General features: G+C 42.9%; 1 protein-coding gene across 2 annotated transcripts in view; it reads left to right on the forward strand.

Annotated features, from left to right (window-relative positions):
* MYO10 (myosin X) overlaps positions 1-20,413 on the forward strand; it is a 197,317-nt gene that overhangs the window by 157,878 nt on the left and 19,026 nt on the right. For both annotated transcript variants that reach the window (XM_081919110.1, XM_081919109.1), the window contains 10 exons: positions 432-556; positions 1,034-1,148; positions 1,864-1,970; positions 4,683-4,895; positions 5,093-5,132; positions 7,382-8,287; positions 10,069-10,192; positions 11,322-11,565; positions 12,093-12,188; positions 19,017-19,110. In XM_081919110.1, coding sequence (XP_081775236.1) covers positions 432-556; positions 1,034-1,148; positions 1,864-1,970; positions 4,683-4,895; positions 5,093-5,132; positions 7,382-8,287; positions 10,069-10,192; positions 11,322-11,565; positions 12,093-12,188; positions 19,017-19,110 — 2,064 coding nt within the window. The remainder of the gene's footprint in view (positions 1-431; positions 557-1,033; positions 1,149-1,863; positions 1,971-4,682; positions 4,896-5,092; positions 5,133-7,381; positions 8,288-10,068; positions 10,193-11,321; positions 11,566-12,092; positions 12,189-19,016; positions 19,111-20,413) is intronic.

The raw sequence follows: 20,413 nt of genomic DNA on the forward strand, positions 1-20,413 counted from the left end.
AGGAAAATACAGTGGTACCTCGGGTTACAAACACCTCAGGTTACAAACGCTTTGGGTTACAAACTTCACTAACCTGGAAGTAGTACCTAGGGTTACGAATTTTGCCTCAGGATGAGAACGGAAATCACACACCGGCAGCGGGAGGCCCCATTAGTGAAAGCGCGCCTCAGGCTAAGGACGGTTTCGGGTTAAGAACGGACCTCCGGAACGAATTAAGTCTGTAACCCGAGGTACCACTGTATCTCAGATCCTCCTTCTCCAAGTGACAAGTTGCTTTCCCTAGTTGCCAACTTGGCATGCAGAGATCTCCACGTAGACCCATGCAGTCGCAATACATGCATCTGACTAATTTTGAACATTGCTTATAAAGTCACCTTTATCGGTTATTTATCAAATGTCACAGACTGGTTTTTTGTTTTGTTTTTTTTCAGATGCCCGACCAGTTTGATCAGAACGTGGTGTTGAACCAGCTGCGATACTCTGGGATGCTTGAGACCGTGCAGATACGAAGGGCTGGTTTTCCAGTGCGGAGGCCATTTCCGGATTTTCATAAAAGGTAAGCCTACCTTTTGTTTAGGGATGTGGGTGGTGCTGTGGGTTAAACCACAGAGCCTAGGACTTGCCGATCAGAAAGTCGGCGGTTCAAATCCCCGCGACAGGGTGAGCTCCCGTTGCTCAGTCCCTGCTCCTGCCAACCTAGCAGTTCGAAAGCACGTCAAGGTGCAAGTAGATAAATAGGTACCGCTCTGGCGGGAAGGTAAACGGCGTTTCCGTGGGCTGCTCTGGTTTGCCAGAAGCGGCTTAGCCATGCTGTCCACATGACCCGGAGGCTGTATGCTGGCTCCCTCGGCCAATAAAGCGAGATGAGCGCCGCAACCCCAGAGTCGGCCACGACTAGACCTAATGGTCAGGGGTCCCTTTACCTTTACCTTTTGTTTCTTTGGGTGTTGAACATTTTAGATGAAGTGTGTAGTCCAAGTGAAGCTTTTTCTTTTTAAAGGGAATATCACCTTGATTTTTTCTTCTTCCCCAGATACAAAGTGCTGATGAGAAATTTGACTCTCCCTGAAGATTTAAAAGGAAAGTGTGCTGCTTTCCTTCATTTATATGATAGCACAAGCACTGAATGGCAGCTTGGGAAATCTAAGGTATAAGAGACAAAAATTCCTAATGCAAAACTAGATAGCTGTGTTGTTGTTGTTGTTGTGGATTAACATACAACAGGAGCTAGACCTTGCCAGGTGACTTTGCCTCAGTTCCTAAGCCAGCGAAACTTGGTATTTTTGTACCTATATTAGCAAACAGCATGACTCCCCACCCACAAACCCAACTGTGGTCTAAACCACTGAGCCTCTTGGGCTTGCCAATTGGAAGGTCGGCGGTGTGAATCCCTGCGGTGGGGTGAGCTCCTGTTGCTCTGTCCCAGCTCTTGCCAACCTAGCAGTTCGAAAGCACACCAGTGCAAGTAGATAAATAGGTACCACTGCGGCAGGAAGGTTAACGGCTCTCTGGTTTCCATCGCAGTGTCCCGTTGCACCAGAAATGGTTTAGTTATGCTGGCCACATGACCCGGAAAGCTTTCTGTGGACAAACGCTGGCTTCCTCGCCCTGAAAGCGAGATGAGCGCCGCAATCCCATAGTCGCCTTTGACTCGTGTGTTTGGGGGAGTAGGACATCCCTAATACTGCAAGCCTCCCCCTCTCTAAGAAATAGAAAAATGGCTCCATCTTGAAGGCTGATATTGATTGCCTGAGAACAGCTTGTGCCCAATTTTCTCCCAGACCCTCAAAATGACGCAGAGTAAGTTTTGCATCATATTACAAAGAGACCCTCAATGTGTATGTTGTTGCGCTTTTCTTAAAGGTGTTTCTTCGTGAATCTTTGGAACACAAGCTGGAAAAGCAACGGGAGATAGAGGTTGGAAAAGCAGCCATGATCATCCGAGCGCATGTCTTGGGCTATGTGGCACGGTATGTAACAAGGAACTGCCTTCTACCGCAGCAGACCAGTAGACCTTCTAACTATGTGTACAATGACTAACAGGTCTCCGCTTGAGATCTCAGACATTCCCAACCTTGGTACCCAGGATAGAAGATCAGGGCTTTTTTCCCCAGCCAGAACTTGCTAGAACTCAGTTCCGGCACCTCTTTTTCTAGAAAAATAGCACTGCATAAGATTAACAGAAGATTGAGTTAGAGCCTCATGCACACAAATGCGTTGGAAGCTACAGCCGCTTCCTGCGAGGCTGCTCTGCCACCCAGCTCGTCGGACTAAGTCCGCGGGTCCCTGCGGAGGAAAATGAACTCAGCCGGAGACAGGAGCAAGTTGCAGAAGATCCAAGTTTATTGCGCAACAGGTTCAAGGCGAGATTGAACAGCGAGAAAGGGGTGACATGAACTTTTGAAACTTCCCTCCATGTCCCAGAATACAGTGCAAAATACATCCCAGTTACATCATGAATACATTAAAGAGAGGTTGGGTTACACCGGATTAACATACAGAGGAGGGAGGGGGAACATGCAGAGCTGGAGATATGCGCAGATAAGCACTTCCTGAGTACCAGTGATGAGAAGACAATAGTCCAAGTATGTAAAGTCTGCCACCTGGCATTGCCCGGAGGAAAGGCTTGGCAGAGTGATTTGACAGGATTAGGGTCTTGACACCTTGCTTGAGGGATTATGGAGGACAGGGAAGGTGTCATGGAGTCCTAGAGAAATTGAGCAAATTGGCACGTTGATTTTCTATGAATTTTATAGCTTCTAGTCCCTTTTGACATTGACAATTTGAAATAAATGGATATATTGTAGCGAAGAAGAAGGTGAAGAAGACATGCCCCCCCTTCCGTATCAATTAGGCATGGATTTTAATTGGTAAAACTGCTCAGGATTCCCCTTCTAACATCTTTAGACTTCCACCTTTTTTCCTGTCTTTCTGTCTCCCTGCCACAAAAACTAATGTTGTGTTGGATGATGGTGCCATTTAGCAACAATGGCCTTCACTGTCACACTCTGAAATTTCCAGGGTACTGCATTCATCATACACAGAGAAGTAACAAAAGTATGTGGTATATGTTCCTTTCTTAAAACTTGGAAGCGTTTTCTGTTTTTCTGAGGGGTAGCTTACACGTTATCTTTATCATGTGGTGTCTGAGACAACTTGAAGCTATATAGAATTTTCGGTTAAGGCAAGGCTATTGATTGAGAAAAATTGGAAAAGTATATACCGACAAAAAGAGAGTGGCTTGCCAAATTATTGGAGTATTACAATATATCCAAAACAATGGGAGAAATTGGAAGGATCTCAAAAGAGAAGATAGACAGGGACTGGAAGGTGTTTAAAGGATACTTGCAAAAGCATATTGAAAAATCAGAACTCCTATTAGAATAAACAAGTTCCAAGTAGAAAAGTTGGTTTAAAAGTGTGTGGAAGAAAGTAATAGAAGTGGAAAGAAATTGCAATTGAGTAGATCGGAAGTCTAACACAAGGGTGGGGTGAGGGATGGTGGTGGGAAAAGGAAGTATCTGTGGGATTGAGTGTGGGTATGTGTGAATATTTTTAAGGATTGTATGAAATGTATGTTTGTATGCTTGTATATTCGTAATATGTTTGTGTGCTTGTATATTCGTAATATGTATGTATTAATGTTGAATTATTTTAATAATAAAATATTTGTATTAAAGAAAAGAAACTATATAGAATTTTCATGCTAACTGGTCTCTGGATGTTAGTGTACCCCATGCAACTGTATGTAGGAATTGTGACGTACCTCTGCAAGTACGTCTCTTATGTTATACAGACATAAGAAATGATCCACATGACGCGGAAGAGCAGTTAGTGTCCGTATGTTACACAGCTGTTGGAGAGAAACCATCATGGGACACTACATTCTAGCATTCTCTGTGTAGCGTCGACCCAAAGTGTTGATGGCCCCGAGTTGCACTATTTGAAGATTTGCTTTTGGTTGTGCAAATCACTTATTTGGGTGCGTTCCAAACGTTTTTATTTGCACTATGTAAAGAAAAGAGATTTGTAGCCTTGGTTATTTGCAGTGGCAGAAGGACAGGGGGAGGAAACCCAACAGACCAAGTTTGATTTTTTCCAAGACACAAAAGAACAATAGAACTAGGTGACTGAGTTATAACGTTTTATTTGCTTACTTACCGCCATGCATTATGTACTAGAGTCTGAGTCCTAGATCCCATCTGTTTACTCCCCCCCCCCCAACCGAGTCAATAGAGGGGCGTTCAATAGATGTTTGGGCAATGAGGTCATTTCTTTTCATGTGTATATTAGACCTGCCCATATGTATTGAATGGCGTATCTGTTAAAAGAGCAAAAATACTTTTCTTAGGGACAAAAGCTGTCCTCCGATATACAACTTTCTTTAATGTCAGGTTGTATATGTATCAAACAATCTTGATGGATTATAAATAGATGCTATTAGTGACATAAAAATGCTTTCTTAACTAGGATGCATCTCTTCCTACTCTAGAGTTGGAGTCTAGTCATTCTAGTGAAATAGTACCATGAAACAAAAGTAAAGAATGTTCATGAGAGTGGAATTAATATTACTGTCTTTGCTGCCTAGAAGTTTTAATTAATCCCCTTGGTATTAATGGTTCCCGTCGCTGGTTCATCACACCTTCTCTTCATATAGATGTGTGTCTCTTGTTCCATTTCAGGAAGCACTACAGAAAAGTCCTTTACTGCGTAGTTATCATACAGAAGAACTACAGAGCTTTCTACTTAAGAAGGAAGTACTTACTGCTAAAGAAAGCAGCCATCACTTTCCAGAAGCAGCTACGAGGCCAGATTGCCCGTCGTGTTTACAAAGGGTTGCTGGAAGAGAAACGACAGCAAGAGGAAGAAAAAAGGAGAAAGGAAGAGGAGGAAAGGTATGGGATACGTTGATACTTGACAATATCTGGTAAGCAACTTAGCTTTGCTGCAAATTAGCTTACAGCAACCTTTGTAATTTTGTGCAAGTTACTGTCAAGCAAGCACATTGGTTTCAGAAGTCACATCTTGAAAAACTGGATCCCCGTGTGATGATGTCTTGGTTTTGATTCCTTTCTGATATTTTCTTATTTAGAAAGCAACAAAAGCAGGAAGCAGAACGTCTTGCTCGGGAGGTAAGCTTTTAGTGATGTCATATTCTCTTTCGTGTTTGAGTAGCGCTTATTGTGGGAAGCAGAACCTGGTGAGAGGACTTGATAAAGTTGTTTCTGTCCAATTTCTGCATTGTGCTTTTCTTTTCTTTTTCCTGAAGCAAGATTTTAAAGGAAGGATTTACATGTTACATGAAACACGGGACTGACAAAATTAGCAGTCCATGTTTATTTCTCCTCTTCCATAAAACGTTCTATAATTTGCTCCATATGCTGATACTGTTTATCTCATTTTATTTATTATCCCACCCTAACCTATGGACTGATTGTGGCTTGTAACATTTTATAGTCCTCTCCCTAGAGGCTCACAATCAAAGACCCAGTAATATTTACCATGGACCTAGGTGTTATTTTCTCAATTTCCACTCATAGCTGTCAGCTTTTCCCTTTCCTTGTGAGGAATCCTATTCGGAATAAGGGAATTTCCCTTTAAAAAGGGGAAAGTTTACAGCTATGTTTCCACTTCGACTTGGCACAAAGGATGCCCAGGAACCATCAGGAATAAAATACGATTTATTTCTTGAATTTAGGCAATAATAATAATAATAATAATAATAATAATAAATTATATTTATATCCCGCCCTCCCCAGCCGAAGCTGGGCTCAGGGCGGCTAACAACAATCAAAATAATCCAACATTCTAAAAACATTCATTATAAAATTAATTAAAATCAAATTAAATTAAAATCAAATTAAATTGATTTGGGCAAGAGTCCCCAACACTTCCATAGGTCTGTAATAAACATTTGGGAGTGTCAACTCTTGCAAATAACAATATACCCAATTCTGCCTCTTCTTCTACCATATGAGCATCTGTCACAATGCCACGTACTTTTATCTGCCCCCTCTTGGAACTCCAGTGTGACTTCCTCTTGTCCCAATGCTGGACGCTATGGCTCCTCATCCGGCATCTCTTGTGTCTGGAGAAGGAAAGCCAAGCAGGCTGAGTCGCAATATGACACACAGTGTTGCAGACGTGCACTTAGAACCTCACCATTGTTTGGTATTTCATCACCTCCAGAAGAGGTGTTGAAAAGAGGACCCCACAGGGAACTACCGTTTTCAGCAACAGCCTTGTGTGCCTTGAAATATGTCCTTCCACACCTCATGCCACCAGCTTCGGTCATGTTTTTGCTGTCCGCAGCTCAGTGTAATCAAATAGACTGTGCCTTGTGCAAAAAGGGGAAGATGAGTTCTTCAACGTGGGGGGAAAAATGTGGTAGAATTGCAGTTGCCTAGCAAGGCAAAGATTAAGGAATCTTGTTGGCAGATGAAGATGATGGAGTTTATGGAGCTGGCTGACCTGACCGGGAGAATCCGCGACCAGAAAGAAGAGGAACACCAAGAAGATTGGAAGAAATTTAAAGACTATTTGAATAACTATTGTAATATTAAAGATATGTGTCAGGGAACTGCCATCGGAATGACAGGTGGTGGAAGGGCTCACAGAGGCTAGGAGAGACTTAGCAGCCGAAGAGGGAACCAGCAGGGGGAGAGAAGGAGCTCCGAGGGAAAGTGAGTCGGAGGGATGGCTCAGAGACACTTCCAGCGAAAACAGTGGGGAGGTTTCAGGACCTCCTATAGGGACACCCACCCCTTGCCAGAAACTGTCGCACCAAGAGTCCAGAAGACGCGTTTCCGTTAAGGAGCTCTTATGTTGGAAGAGATTCCGTAAACGCCCACTGTCGGATTCTGCCAGCGATTGAGGGAGCCATGCTTAAGGGTCTCCGTTAGACACAGGGGTTTGCTAACCTGGCCAAACTCTGAGGGACTAAGCTTTTACGCACAAGCAGCTCATCATCCCATCACAATATGTAACCACTTGAAAGAACTAATCAGGCCTAGGATTAAATTAGGATTAAATAAATAAATAAGAAAATGTACAATAAGAAAAGTTAGGAAATTTGATTATGACTGTAATACGGTTTTATGAAATAATGATATTGGAAACTGCTACATTTAATTACAAGGAAATTCAGATGGAAGAGATTAGAGAAAGTCAAGTAATATGTTTATGAAGATGGATCTTAATTAACTAATCAAGTCATAGTTTATGTGGTGATATATGGAAAATTTGAAGTATTTTATGTTTCACATTCTTTTTTATTTTGTTATTGTTTATTCTCTTTTTTGTTATGCTTTTGTATGAAAAATAATAAATATTATTGTGAGGGGGGAAAAAAGATTAAGGAATCTTGTGTGTCAAAATGCAGGCTGAGGAGGAAAAGCGGCGGCAGGAGCTGGCGGCCATTCAGAAAGCCCGGAAGGAAGAAGAACTGAAGCGAGAGCTGGAGAAGCAAAAAGAAAACAAGCAAGTCGAAGAGATCCTTCGCCTGGAGAAAGAGATCGAAGACTTGCAGCGCATGAAGGAGCAGCAGGAGTTGTCGCTGACTGAGGCGTCGCTGCAAAGGCTGCAGCAGCTCCGGGACGAGGAACTGAAGCGGCTGGAGGACGAGGCCTGCCGTGCGGCGCAGGAGTTCTTGGAGTCCCTGAACTTCGATGAAATTGACGAATGTGTCCGAAACATCGAGAGGACTCTCTCTGTGGGCAGCGGTTTCTGCTCGGAGCTCAGCGAGTTGACCGGGAGCGCGGGGGGCGAAAAGCCCAGTTTCAACTTCAGCCAGCCGTACCCTGAGGAGGAGGTCGACGAGGGCTTTGAAGCGGATGACGATGCTTTCAAGGATTCGCCAAACCCAAGCGAGCATGGCCACTCGGACCAGAGGACAAGCGGCATCAGGACGAGCGACGACTCTTCGGAAGAAGATCCGTACATGAACGACACGGTGGTGCCGGCAAGTCCTGCCACAGGCAACAACAGCACGCTTGTTCCTTCCGGCCATGATGCCCTCAGTCTCCACAACTCCTCCAGCGGCGAATCCACCTACTGCATGCCGGAAAACGTATCGTGCAAGCCCCAGAACTCCACGGAGTTAATTACTCCCGATGCGGACTATGATTATGACCAAGATGACTACGAAGATGGCGCTATCACTTCCGGAAGCAGTGTGACCTTTTCCAATTCTCATAGCAGCCAGTGGTCCCCCGACTACCGCTGTTCTGTGGGGACATACAACAGCTCTGGGGCCTACAGGTTTAGTTCAGAGGGTGCTCAGTCTTCCGTGAGTATTGCTTTATTTGCCATTATTACAGTGGTACTTTGGTTAACCCACATGGGTGGTGCTGTGGGTTAAACCACAGAGCCTAGGACTTGCCGATCAGAAGGTTGGCGGTTCGAATCCCCGCGACAAGGTCAGCTCCCATTGTTTGGTCCCTGCTCCTGCCAACCTAGCAGTTTGAAAGCACGTCAAAGTGCAAGTAGATAAATAGGTACCGCTCCGGTGGGAAGGTAAACGGCGTTTCTGTGCACTGCTCTGGTTTGCCAGAAGCGGCTTAGTCATGCAGGCCACATGTTACGGAAGCTATACGCCGGCTCCCTTGGCCAATAAAGCGAGATGAGCGCCGCAACTCCAGAGTCAGCCACCACTGGACCTAATGGATTGTGGACCTAATGGTCCACAATCCATTCCGAACCACAATCCATTCCGGAGGTCCGTTCGTAAACCAAAACAGGTCATAACCCAAGGCGCGTTTTCGCCAATGGAGCCTCCCAAAAAAATTATTCATAAACCAAAAAAGTTTGCAAACCAGGACACACACTTCCGGGTTTGACACGTTCGTAATCCAAAATGTATGCAAACCAGAATGTTCACAAACCAAGGTACCAATGTACATCTCTTTGGGAGGAATAAGAGTAATGTCAAGATTTTCTGGTTTAACCGTCACATTGTCAAAAGTTATTGTGCCACAGTAATCTTGATTAAGGACTACACATAACTACTACTATTATTATTAATTAGATTTATATACTCCCCTTCATCCAAAGATGAAGGCCAGCGTGGTCCATAAGATACAAATACAACCTGACAATCCAAAAGTGTAGTCACAGCTTGTTAAAATAATTTTTACATCAAATTATTTACTTGTGGTTCTTCAAAGTACACAAATGTAAGGACATTGTTTTAAGCATTATTATATTCCAAGTCCAATTTCTAGTCAGCAGCAATATAAAAACATAAAAATACCGATTTCCCAGTGCTTACTTTAATGACTGCTGTTGCGGCGTGGTGTAAACCCCGCTCCTTAGACCTCACAGAGATAACTCTCTGGAGTCTTAACACAACAGGAATAAAATTATTTCCTGAATTGTATATGTCACAACAAGAGACGCCACAGGGAAGAATTCCTTCACCAAAGAGAAAAAAGGAAGTGTGTGAAGAGTCGAGGTTGAAAAAAGAAGCACTTCTTAATAGTTATTGTTTGTCAAAACATTAGGTTTTGGAGGTTGGTTTGCTTTTGCTGTGACTCAGAAGTTCATTTCTGCTGCTACCCATACAGGCAGTCCACTGAAAAAGACATTTTTTTGGGTAGCTAGGCTGCAGTCACACTAAAAGTGAACTTGTCGCCTGTTAGAAAACGAGCACAGGATTAATTTTAGTGGGCATGAATGACACAACAGATGACCAACAGGTCAGTTTATTTTGTGGAAGCAAGGTAAATAATATTTGTGCCAAATGGAACATATTCTTTTAGGAACGTCCGTATTCTCGGTAGGGTAGGGGGTGAGAATGCATGTAAGCTTACAGCAAAGGATCTGTAAATGCACCATACCCCAATTCTAGGGATTGCTTATGGTAAATGGGCAGGGGACTTTGGCCTTCATCCCTTTCTTCCTTCACAGCAAGGAGAAGGGATCGGTCAGACACGGAGATCAGGAGATCCTGCATTTATATGAATGTACCACTGAACTTTTAACATCTGAATAAGGCTGGACTGTGATGAAAACATCTGCAGCTAAGCCTTTTCCTATCAGTTAATTTCCCTCCTTATGTTGATCTTCCAGTTTGAAGACAGCGAAGAAGACTTTGACTCGCGGTTTGATACTGATGATGAACTTTCGTATCGGAGGGATTCTGTCTACAGCTGCGTCAGCCTCCCTTATTTCCATAGCTTTTTGTACATGAAAGGTACAGAAACAGCCCAGAGTAACTTAAATAGCCAAACAAAATGTGGTGGTCTTCTTTCTCAAATACTGTGTATTCACACTACTTATTTCTGGGGTGATGTAAAGCAGAAATTATGATAAATTAGGGGCAAGTAATGAGTAAACAAATCCAAGAAGATCGTTAGAGGCCGTTGATCAACTTGATCAGAGGTGCCAACAAACTGTTGGCAGAGTTTACCAGGATACATGAACGTGCCATAAGAGAGAAGTAAAAGCTGCAGAAATAGCTGCTCTTAAATAGTGCATTTTTCAAATTCTTCCTCTGAAACAGTCCCCTCAAGACCAAGAATTTTGATCTATACCAGGGGTCAGCAAACTTTTTTCAGCAGGGGGCCAGTCCACTGTCCCTCAGACCTTGTGGGGGGCCAGACGATATTTTGAAGAAAAAAATATGAACCCACAAATAACCCAGAAATGCATTTTAAATAAAAGCACACATTCTACACATGTAAAAACACGCTGATTCCTGGACCATCCATGGGCCAGATTTAGAAGGTGATTGGGCCAGATCTGGCCCCCGGGCCTTACTTTGCCTGCCCATGATCTATTTTGTTGGTTTTCACTAGATTCTGTCAAATTATTGAGTTTCTACATGTATAATAGTCACACATAACTCAGCCTTGTATTTCTTCTTTTAATTTGAAGGAGTGATAGACCCATCACTCCATTTGCCAGAGCGAACGCATTCTGACAAGGCACTTTGACTGAGGGTCATGTAATATGGATTATACCATCCACAGAAGGATTGGGTCGTGGAGAACAATGCTGGGATGAGAGAGCAACTAGGAGAAAAAGCCTGAAGCTTGATTGTTCTCTCGGATGCTGGCTGAGGGTAGAGAGCTTGAAACCAAGGGTACAACTCTGTGACAATCCGCTGTTAAATCTGGCGAATGCTTGCTTGTTTGACCCTAGGCAGTTTTCAATATTTATTCATTGTATAGACCAATGGTTTTAAGATCCTGCTTCTTAAAAGCATCCAGATTGCCTGATGAGAAATAGTTCTGATCTTTGAAGGAGTGTTGGGCATTTTGTTGCTGTTGCTGTTGTTGTAAACGCAGGTTTCACCACCTATTTCTCTCCCTTTCCTCAAGGTGGGTTGATGAACACTTGGAAGCGCCGCTGGTGTGTCTTGAAAGATGAAACCTTCCTGTGGTTCCGCTCGAAACAGGAAGCTCTCAAGCAAGGCTGGCTGCATAAGAAAGGTGGCGGGTCCTCCACTCTGTCCAGAAGGAACTGGAAGAAACGTTGGTTTGTTCTCCGGCAGTCTCGGCTGATGTACTTCGAAAACGATAGCGAGGAAAAGCTCAAGGGAACACTTGAAATCCGAACAGCCAAGTAAGCAAAGTCGACTTAAGGTGTCCTTGGAAGTAAAAAGCTCCTCAGCTTCAAGGCACCGTTCTTTCTCACCTCCCTCCGACTGGGTGTTAAAAGCCATGCCTTTCCCCTCTGCCAGGATTTTAGCTGAGGAGATGGTGTTGGCAGCCTTCCCTTGTGCTCCTCTGATCAGCAGAGCGGCACTAAGCACCCATTGTCCTCCCAGTCACGGCCCTTTGGAAACCAACCTTATGTGCTCTGTCCAGATTAGCGTGAGCTCCAGGACTTTTAAAAAATCATCTTCCTAAAACAACACATAATAAATTTGCACGCGGCTAGATCAATAGCTGAAGGAAAATGAGGTGGAGATGAAGGAGATCCATATTAAAGCCTGCATGGAGATAAAGAATGGCTGGAAACAAAAGAGGGGCAAAATTGTCTGTAGGCATTAAAAACTAGACTCCACTGGCTTAATATTAAGAAAGACGGGGCATCAAGGTTCTGACAGTATGAATTCATCGTATTTCTCACTTCTCTGTCCATTTTAGAGATATCGTTGATAACACTACTAAGGAAAACGGGATTGACATTGTCATGGCCGATAGGACCTATCATTTGATTGCCGAGTCACCTGAGGACGCGAGGTAAGAACTGTCTCCCGCTTTCCCCTTCCAGCCACTGATGTTTTGCAGATGTGATGTTTTGCAGAGTTTATTGACCAGCAATAAACTCACTGCTGGATTCTTTCCCCACCCACAGAAAAATAAAATAAGCAGAAGCAACAGAATGGTTTTCAAACAGAGGCTTTCATACAGAGTTCTGCTGACAGTATTCTTAAGTTTTGGGCCCAGTGCCCAAAAGATATCCACGAAGAAAAGAGCTTAAAATGTACTATGATTTGCTATTGTCTCTAAGAACGTGCAAACTGTGGTTTGATCAATTTTGCCCATTCTGATGCTTTCGCAAGTCGGGATGTAAAATACTATCGCATGTGTAGTAGATGGGGCTGTAATTCCCTTTAGGGATAACACTCAGTAACTGGAGACTGTGTCAGGTAGAATAAAGCACCCTAAAACCCATGCTGCTCAGCAGATTAAAAACCTTCAGATTGCTCAAGACAACCGCTAGTAGAATAAATATTAATATTCAGCAATTACCTGAGAGAAGGCTACAATCTTTCAAAGGTACCATAGCTTGGAATTTTTCTCCTCCTCTCCCAATCTTGCTGTGGAGAGTTTCTTTTCAAATGGAGCAATGAGCTCAGTGAAGTTTTTTTTTAAAAGCCCCCAATACCCTCTCTAATACACCAGTGTGGTGTAGTGGTTAAGAGCGGTAGTCACGTAATCTGGGGAACCGGGTTCGCGTCTCCGCTCCTCCACATGCAGCTGCTGGGTGACCTTGGGCCAGTCACACTTCTCTGAAGTCTCTCAGCCCCACTCACCTCACAGAGTGTTTGTTGTGGGGGAGGAAGGGAAAGGAGATTGTTAGCCGCTTTGCGACTCCTGAAGGGGAGTGAAAGGCGGGATATCAAATCCAAACTCTTCTTCTCTTCTTCTTCTCCAGTGGTCTGATTCCATTTGTTCAATTCCCAGTTCTTTGACACTTGAAAATATTTACTTATTGCAAGAATGTCCCATCTCAGCTCAAGGCGGTATACATTTTAGCCTCACATACTGCACAGAGGATTTGAGACAGTGATTGGTCCAAGGATATCCAGAGAGCTTCATCCCTAAGTGGAAATTTCTCTCACATTCTAGTCTCACACACTATCCACTTATACCTCACTAGTTCAGGTTCAAATATAGGATCCAGATCTGGTTTTTTATCACCATCTGTAATCTGTCGAAGTGCCAACAAGATTTACTAGCGTTTAAGGTGACTTTTCTCATATAAACCATTTTTTCCTACAAACACGAAGTTAATTGTTTGCATTTCAAAATGTGTATAGTATACACAGCACCCACACGTTCTGCTCTTAACATTTCCTATATCTTTCCATGACACACTACGACAAGAAAGATTAAACACAAAGCTGTTTGTTGGCAGAGAATTGATTTGGGAAACATGGCCATCAGTGTTGTCCCCTGGAGATTTCTTTTTAAAAAATAAAATATTTTTATTGGTTTTTCCATGTATATGTTGTTATAAGAATTTAAGGTCTCAAATAATATAAATTAAATGTACAAGGCAAACACGTCCATAAATATATATACCACATGTCTGAAACAGTACAGGAAGACAGTCCTGAAACCATTTTGACTCTCCCAAACTGCTCAAATGTTTCTCTGCAAGGAGGGAGGAAATCAGAAAACCTCCCCATTGTCTCTGTGCTCACAAATCCTGCCTTAAGGGCACATTTAAGGTGTGAATAGGGTGAGCCTGTGACCTGGATTCAGGAATTAAGTAGTTATAGTAACAAAAGAATGGCCAAAACCAAGATAATGCAATCAGGTAGAATCATAGAATAGAATCATAGAGTTGGAAGAGACCACAAGGGCCATCGAGTCCAACCCCCTGCCAAGCAACCTGGTAACCTGTCTGGTAACCTGTCAGACAGAAGATAAACAACACACTCAGGATTCTGTTTTAAAGCGCCTCCCATGATGTATGTATGATGTTTCTGGGGGTGGTCTGGAGTTTGAGAGTGGGCAGTTTCAAAAGTCTATATAAGGGCGGGCACACCTTTGTTCTGGGTTCCTCCTCTTTCCTGCTTGTGGTGAGTTTAATAAAGATCAGGCTTAATAGCTGTTTTGCTTCTCAATATTCTCTGGTTGGCCTCTGTTATTTTCTCCTACTGATAGGGAACCCACTTAAGGACTCTATATGGGCTCTTGGATACACCACAAGGGGAAAAGGGCAGATTTTGTTTATAACAACATCCTCTAACAATATTTCTCTAACAATTTCCCATATTTCCCCCCCTCCTCCCCTGGACTTCCCTCATATTCCCATTTTGCTTTATTTCCATATTACTCACCCTGCATGTTGTTTCCCAAAATTTTCCCAATACATATAATCTTACTTTTTGTTATATACAATTGTGTTTCTTTAATCAAACCCTGCCAGTGAGTCCAATTCTTTATGTTGCTTCTTCATATATGTTGTAAATGGTTCCCATTCTCTTTTAAAGTCTTTGTTATCCTTTTCATGTAATTTATCCGTTAATTTTGCCAGTTCTGCATATTCCATACGTTTCCCTTGCCATTGTTCTTCCTTTGGTATTTCTTCTGCCTTCCAAGCTTGTGCTAATATAATTCCTGCCGCTGTTGTTGCAGTCCCCTGGAGATTTCTGCCTACCTCCCAAGTACTTGGCTTTTTAAACAAAAAATGTACCAATGTACTGCAGAATTGAACCTCTCCTTCTTCCTCTGTTCCTCTTTATTCCCAGGGGTTAGACTTTCATGCTCCTTACGTAAGATGTTCTGGGGTGTGTGTATGTGTGTGTGTGTGTAATTATATCCGTCTTTCATAACATTAAAAAAAAAAAGATCATTTCTTGTACAAACATTCTGACTTCAGTAATTCTGTTAGTGTTGACATTTCAGACACCTTCGTTATTTCAGAAAACCAATCTTTTAACGTGGGAGCAAAATTAGTTCTCCATTTCTTAGAAACCTGCATTTTTGCAGCAGCTAGCAATTTCCATATAGTTCTTTGAGGCCCAAGACAGATTGTCACATAATACAGAGGACTGGATCTTCGTGGGCATATTACAGTCATGTTTCTTCCACAATCATGTTGCAATTATGAGTAGCTAATCCCTGGCCCAGGGGCCAGATCAAGCCTTCCCCAGCAAAGCAAATTTTTATCTCCCCCTATACGTTTTGAAGCTACCAGCATGAGTTTGACCAAACTGCGGGAGGCAGTTGAAGACAGGAGTGCCTGGCATACTCTGGTCCATGGGGTCGGACACGACTAAATGACTAAACAACAACAAATACATTTTGGGCAGCTGAGACCAAAAAAAAAAGTGTGTTCTAGTCCTCTCTGCTCACATTAGGGACCCTGATGAAGAGGCAAATAATCCCAGATGTCTGTCATCGGATTAATATTTTTAATAAGTACGGAGGCAGCAATAACCCCCCCTCCTTTGCAAATCTACATAAATCACCTGAGGATACAGACTTGTGCCCTTTGTGTATATGCATGCGAAAGTGGGTTGGCCAAACTAACTTTTTGCCACACCCACATCTGGCTTGCATGCATCCCTCAAAGAGTTGGTCACGGGTGAAGTTTTGGCCCTTGGTCCAGAAAAGGTTAACCTTAGATGATCCCAGCTTCGCATGAAGACAGAACAGAAAGGCGGCGACAGCACAGTGCAGCCTTTGTTCAACTTCTCTGATACTGGAAAAGATGCCAGAATAGTTAGTCATTATCTGTTTTCACCTTTGGCCAAGAATTAGTGTGAAGAGCTCTAAACAGAAACACCAGGAGGAAGTTAATGTTTAGCTGATTTAACTCGGGGACTATAAAGGTTCTCTGTTTAGTCAATCAAAAGCAACTTTTAGGTCTATAAATCAGTGTCATTCCAGACACTGCTGGTCTACATTTCCCATCATTGTCAGTCCTTGGCCAGGCTGACTGCCCCCCCCCCAACAACAACAACAGCTGGATGGGCCACAGGTTCCTCATCTCTGCTATAAATGAGGGAAATAGCACACATCTCCTAAAAAATAATCAGAAATCAATCCCACTTAGAAAATGGATATATTTGGCAAAGAGAAGCGCTGGATTGCCTCGGGCAAACCCCCCTCTCTCTTTCAGCCTAACTCATTACATAGGCTTGTAATTATTATTATTTATTTATTTATTTATTTATACCCCATCCATCTGGCTGGGTTTCCCCAGCCACTCTGAGCGGCTTCCAGCAAAATATTAAAATACAATGATTCACCCAGTATTAAAAGCTTCCCTAAACAGGGAACATGTCATGCTGGCCACATGACCCATAAGCTATACGCTGGCTCCCTCGGCCAATAAAGCGAGATGAGCGCCGCAACCCCAGAGTCGGTCACGACTGGACCTAATGGTCAGGGGTCCCTTTAACCTTTTTAAGCAGGGCTGCCTTCAGAAGTCTTCTAAAAGTCTGATAGTTGTTTATTTCTTTGACATCTGATGGGAGAGCGTTCCACAGGGCAGGCGCCACTACCGAGAAGGCCCTCTGCCTGGTTCCCTGTAACTTCACTTCTTGAAGTGAGGGAACCGCCAGAAGGTCCTCGGAGCTGGACCTCAGTGTCCAGGCTGAATGATGGGGGGTGGAGACGCTCCTTCAGGTATACTGGGCCACGGTCGTTTAGAGCTTTCAAGGTCAGCACCAACACTTTGAATTGTGCTCGGAAACGTGCTGGGAGCCAGTGTAGGTCTTTCAGGACCGGTGTTATGTGGTCTCCCAGTCACCAGTCTAGCTGCCACATTCTGGATTAGCTGTAGTTTTCAGGTCACCTTCAAAGGTAGCCCCACGTAGAGCGCATTGCAGTAGTCCACGTGAGATATAACCAGAGGATGCACCACTCTGGCGAGACAATCTGCGGGCAGGTAGGGTCTCAGCCTGCGTACCAGGTGGAGCTGGTAGATAACTGCCCTGGACACAGAATTAACCTGCGCCACCATGGACAGCTGTGAGTCCAAAATGACTCCCAGGCTGCGCACCTGGTCCTTCAGGGGCACGGTTACCCCATTCAGGACCAGGGAGTCCTCCACACCCACCCAACCCCTGTCCCCCAAAAACAGTACTTCTGTCTTGTCAGGATTCAACCTCAATCTGTTAGCTGCCATCCATCCTCCAACCGCCTCCAGACACTCATACAGGACCTTCACCGCCTTCACTGGTTCTGATTTGAAAGAGAGGTAGAGCTGGGTATCATCCGCATACTGATAACCCAGTGTGATAAAAGCATCTGTGTCAGAAGCACCTGCACTCCTTGAAGGAAAAATAAAATGCAGGAGGCAGCGCGTGAATAAATGTGTCACGATACTTTATACGCCCATTAAGATTAAAAACCTAGCCAATAACATGCAGCATAAAATGTCTAATAATGCACATTAAGGAGGAAATAGTCTCAGTTTTGCCGTGTTGGGTTGTGCATTAGTTATTATCTCTGTTGGGTGTAAAGCCATTGTAATTAATGCCCTGAAGCTGTCGGCTCAAAGTGGCATAGATATTAGAAAAAGGAAGTTTAGAATTTTTTATTTACTGAAGGACAATGTCTCAGTAAATTAAAGAGAGAATTGTGTCAAGATGAACACAACATGGCAGTGAACTTTGTGGGAAATGGACCACATAAGTAGAGAATCGGGAGATACCTGCTATGCAAGGAATCAAAATAAGATTTCCCCACATATGGTGGAAGTTTGTGACCACAATGAATTATTGGAGGATTGTGGTTAATTTCATAAATGAACATTTTCAGTTTAATTGGATAGTAGACACTTTGGTTTGTTAAAACCAGTGTTTATTTGGATAAGCAACCAAATTGTTTTTGCTAGTACTTGGAAAAGGAATCAAATAGCCAAGAATTAGTAAGGAAAATTTGAGGACAGGTAGTGCTTTTAAAACAGCATTTTTGAGGAACATAAAATACAGAGTAACTTTGAGAAGTTGGGGTCTAGTGATTCTATGTATGAAAAGGTGATTCAGGTAGGGAAATCTATTTCAAATGGATGACAAAATGTTTTATGTGTTGAATGAATTGTGTATGAAATCTAGGTGCTTTTTTGTCTTTCGTTTGATAAATTTTGTGCATTCTAATCAAAAAGAAAAATGTTGTTAGAGATAGTTTTAAAGTACTCGGATACAGTGTTAGTGTAAAAATCACTGGCGGCTTTCCTATGAAAAATCTCAGGGTTTCTGTCTACCAACGGAGAGCATTCCTTCTTTTGAATAATAAAAAAAAATTCATCTTGTCATAATGGTAAATATTAATACAGTGGTACCTTGGTTTATGTATTTAATCCATTCCGAAAGTCTGTTCTTAAACCAAAGCATTCTTAAACCAAGGTGTGCTTTCCTATAGCAGTGGAGGACTCAGTTTACAAATGGAACATACTCAATAGGAAGCGGAACATGTTCTTATTCCAAGACAAAGTTCACAAACCAAAACACCTACTTCCGGGTTTTCAGCGATCTTAATCCCAAATTGTTCATAAACTAAGCTGTTCTTAAACCAAGGTCCCACTGCAGTGACATAACGGAACACAAATTGGAGAATGAAGATTAGTGGATTCAGATTCTTGAAACAAATTTATTTTGTATTTACAGACAATAGTTAATTGTTTTAGGAGCTCATTAACTGCGGTAGGGAGGGTGTGGGATGCCTCTTGGCTTTATCTAGAATGTGGGGAATGTGAATATCCTTCCAAGGAAAAATAAACAGGTCATCAGACATTTGTTTCATTTCAAGACCGTAGTAAAGACAATCCTCCTGAATATTTTACTGATTTCCTCCTTTTTTCTGCGTTTTCTCTTCCTTCAGTCAATGGTTCAGTGTCTTGAGTCAAGTCCACGCTTCCACAGAACAGGAAATCAGGGAAATGCACGATGAGCAAGCAAACCCACAGAATGCCGTGGTAAGGAATGCTCACACTCAGCTTCAGTATGTTGCAAATGCTATTATAGCAATATGGTTTGTGGATCCTCCGGAAAAACAATCTCTCAAAGGACCTGTTGATGGCATTTTACCATTGCACTGTGGAGAGCGTATTAACTTATGGTCTCTGTGTGTGGTTTGGGAGCTGTACGGTCAGGGGAAAAACAATGCTGTCCAGGGTTGTAAAGACTGCAGAGAGATAATTGGGTGCACTCTTCCCACCTTAGATCAAATCTATGCTGCCAGGTGCCATAAGAAAGCGGCAGAGATAGCGCAGGATAGTACGCACCCCGGAAATGATCTCTTTCAGCTTCTGCCTTCTGGAAGAAGGTCTAGGGTTATAAAGGCCAGGACTTAGCCGCCTGAGAAACAGTTTCTACGCAAATGCAATTCTGGTTCTAAACGCAGCGTAAGGGGTCTCTATAGTATAGTGCATTTTTTAGTATAGTGTATTTTATAGTATAGTGTATTTTAAAATGGGGTTTCAGAGTTTTTAGGGGTTTTTATAGTATAGTATAGTATAGTATAGTATAGTATAGTGTATTTTAAAATGGGGTTTCAGAATTGTTAGGGGTTTTTGAATGTTTTATGTAGTTTCTCAATTTCATTGTTCTGTATGGGACAATGAGAATAAAGATATCGTATATCGTATATCCACTGCTCCATTTTTTCCAGGACAGAGGTGGCCTAGTTGCTGGATGAGTCCTGCCACTACACGTAGATTAGTGGTAGATCATATGCAGACGGTGCAAGATTTAGCTTCCGGGATCTCCAGGCAGGGCTAGGGAAAACTCCTTTCTGAAACCCTGGCATGGTGCCGTCAATGTAGAAAGATTTCCTTTTTCCCGTGTACTTGGCGAAGTAGGATTGTTTCTACTTGCTGACAGTCTCCACCACCTAAAGCAGGCGTGTCCAAACTTTTTTCAAAGAAGTGAATGATGTGAACCTGCGTGAGGTCCGACCAAAGTTGCTGACCTTTTTTTAGGATTGAAGTTGTTGAGCAGGGGCTGGATTAAACCAACAGGTAGGCTGGATTTGGACATGCCTGACCTAAAGAAAGAGCATGGATGAGTCTACAAATTGCAGAGATAAATAATGAATAGAAAATGGGCATTCATGCTCCCCCTATAAAAGCTTCCAAAAAGTGGTTTGGTGAATTTGATGGCAGAAGTAGGAGCAGCTTGTTGGGGAAAACTCTGGAAACAAATTTTGACATGTACACCAAGTGAGATTGCCACAATTACAGTAAAATACCAATGAGCATACAGGCTGGGATTAAACAT

This window comes from Podarcis melisellensis, assembly GCF_964234715.1.
Source record: "Podarcis melisellensis genome assembly, chromosome: 7".
Taxonomy (NCBI): Eukaryota; Metazoa; Chordata; class Lepidosauria; order Squamata; family Lacertidae; genus Podarcis; species Podarcis melisellensis.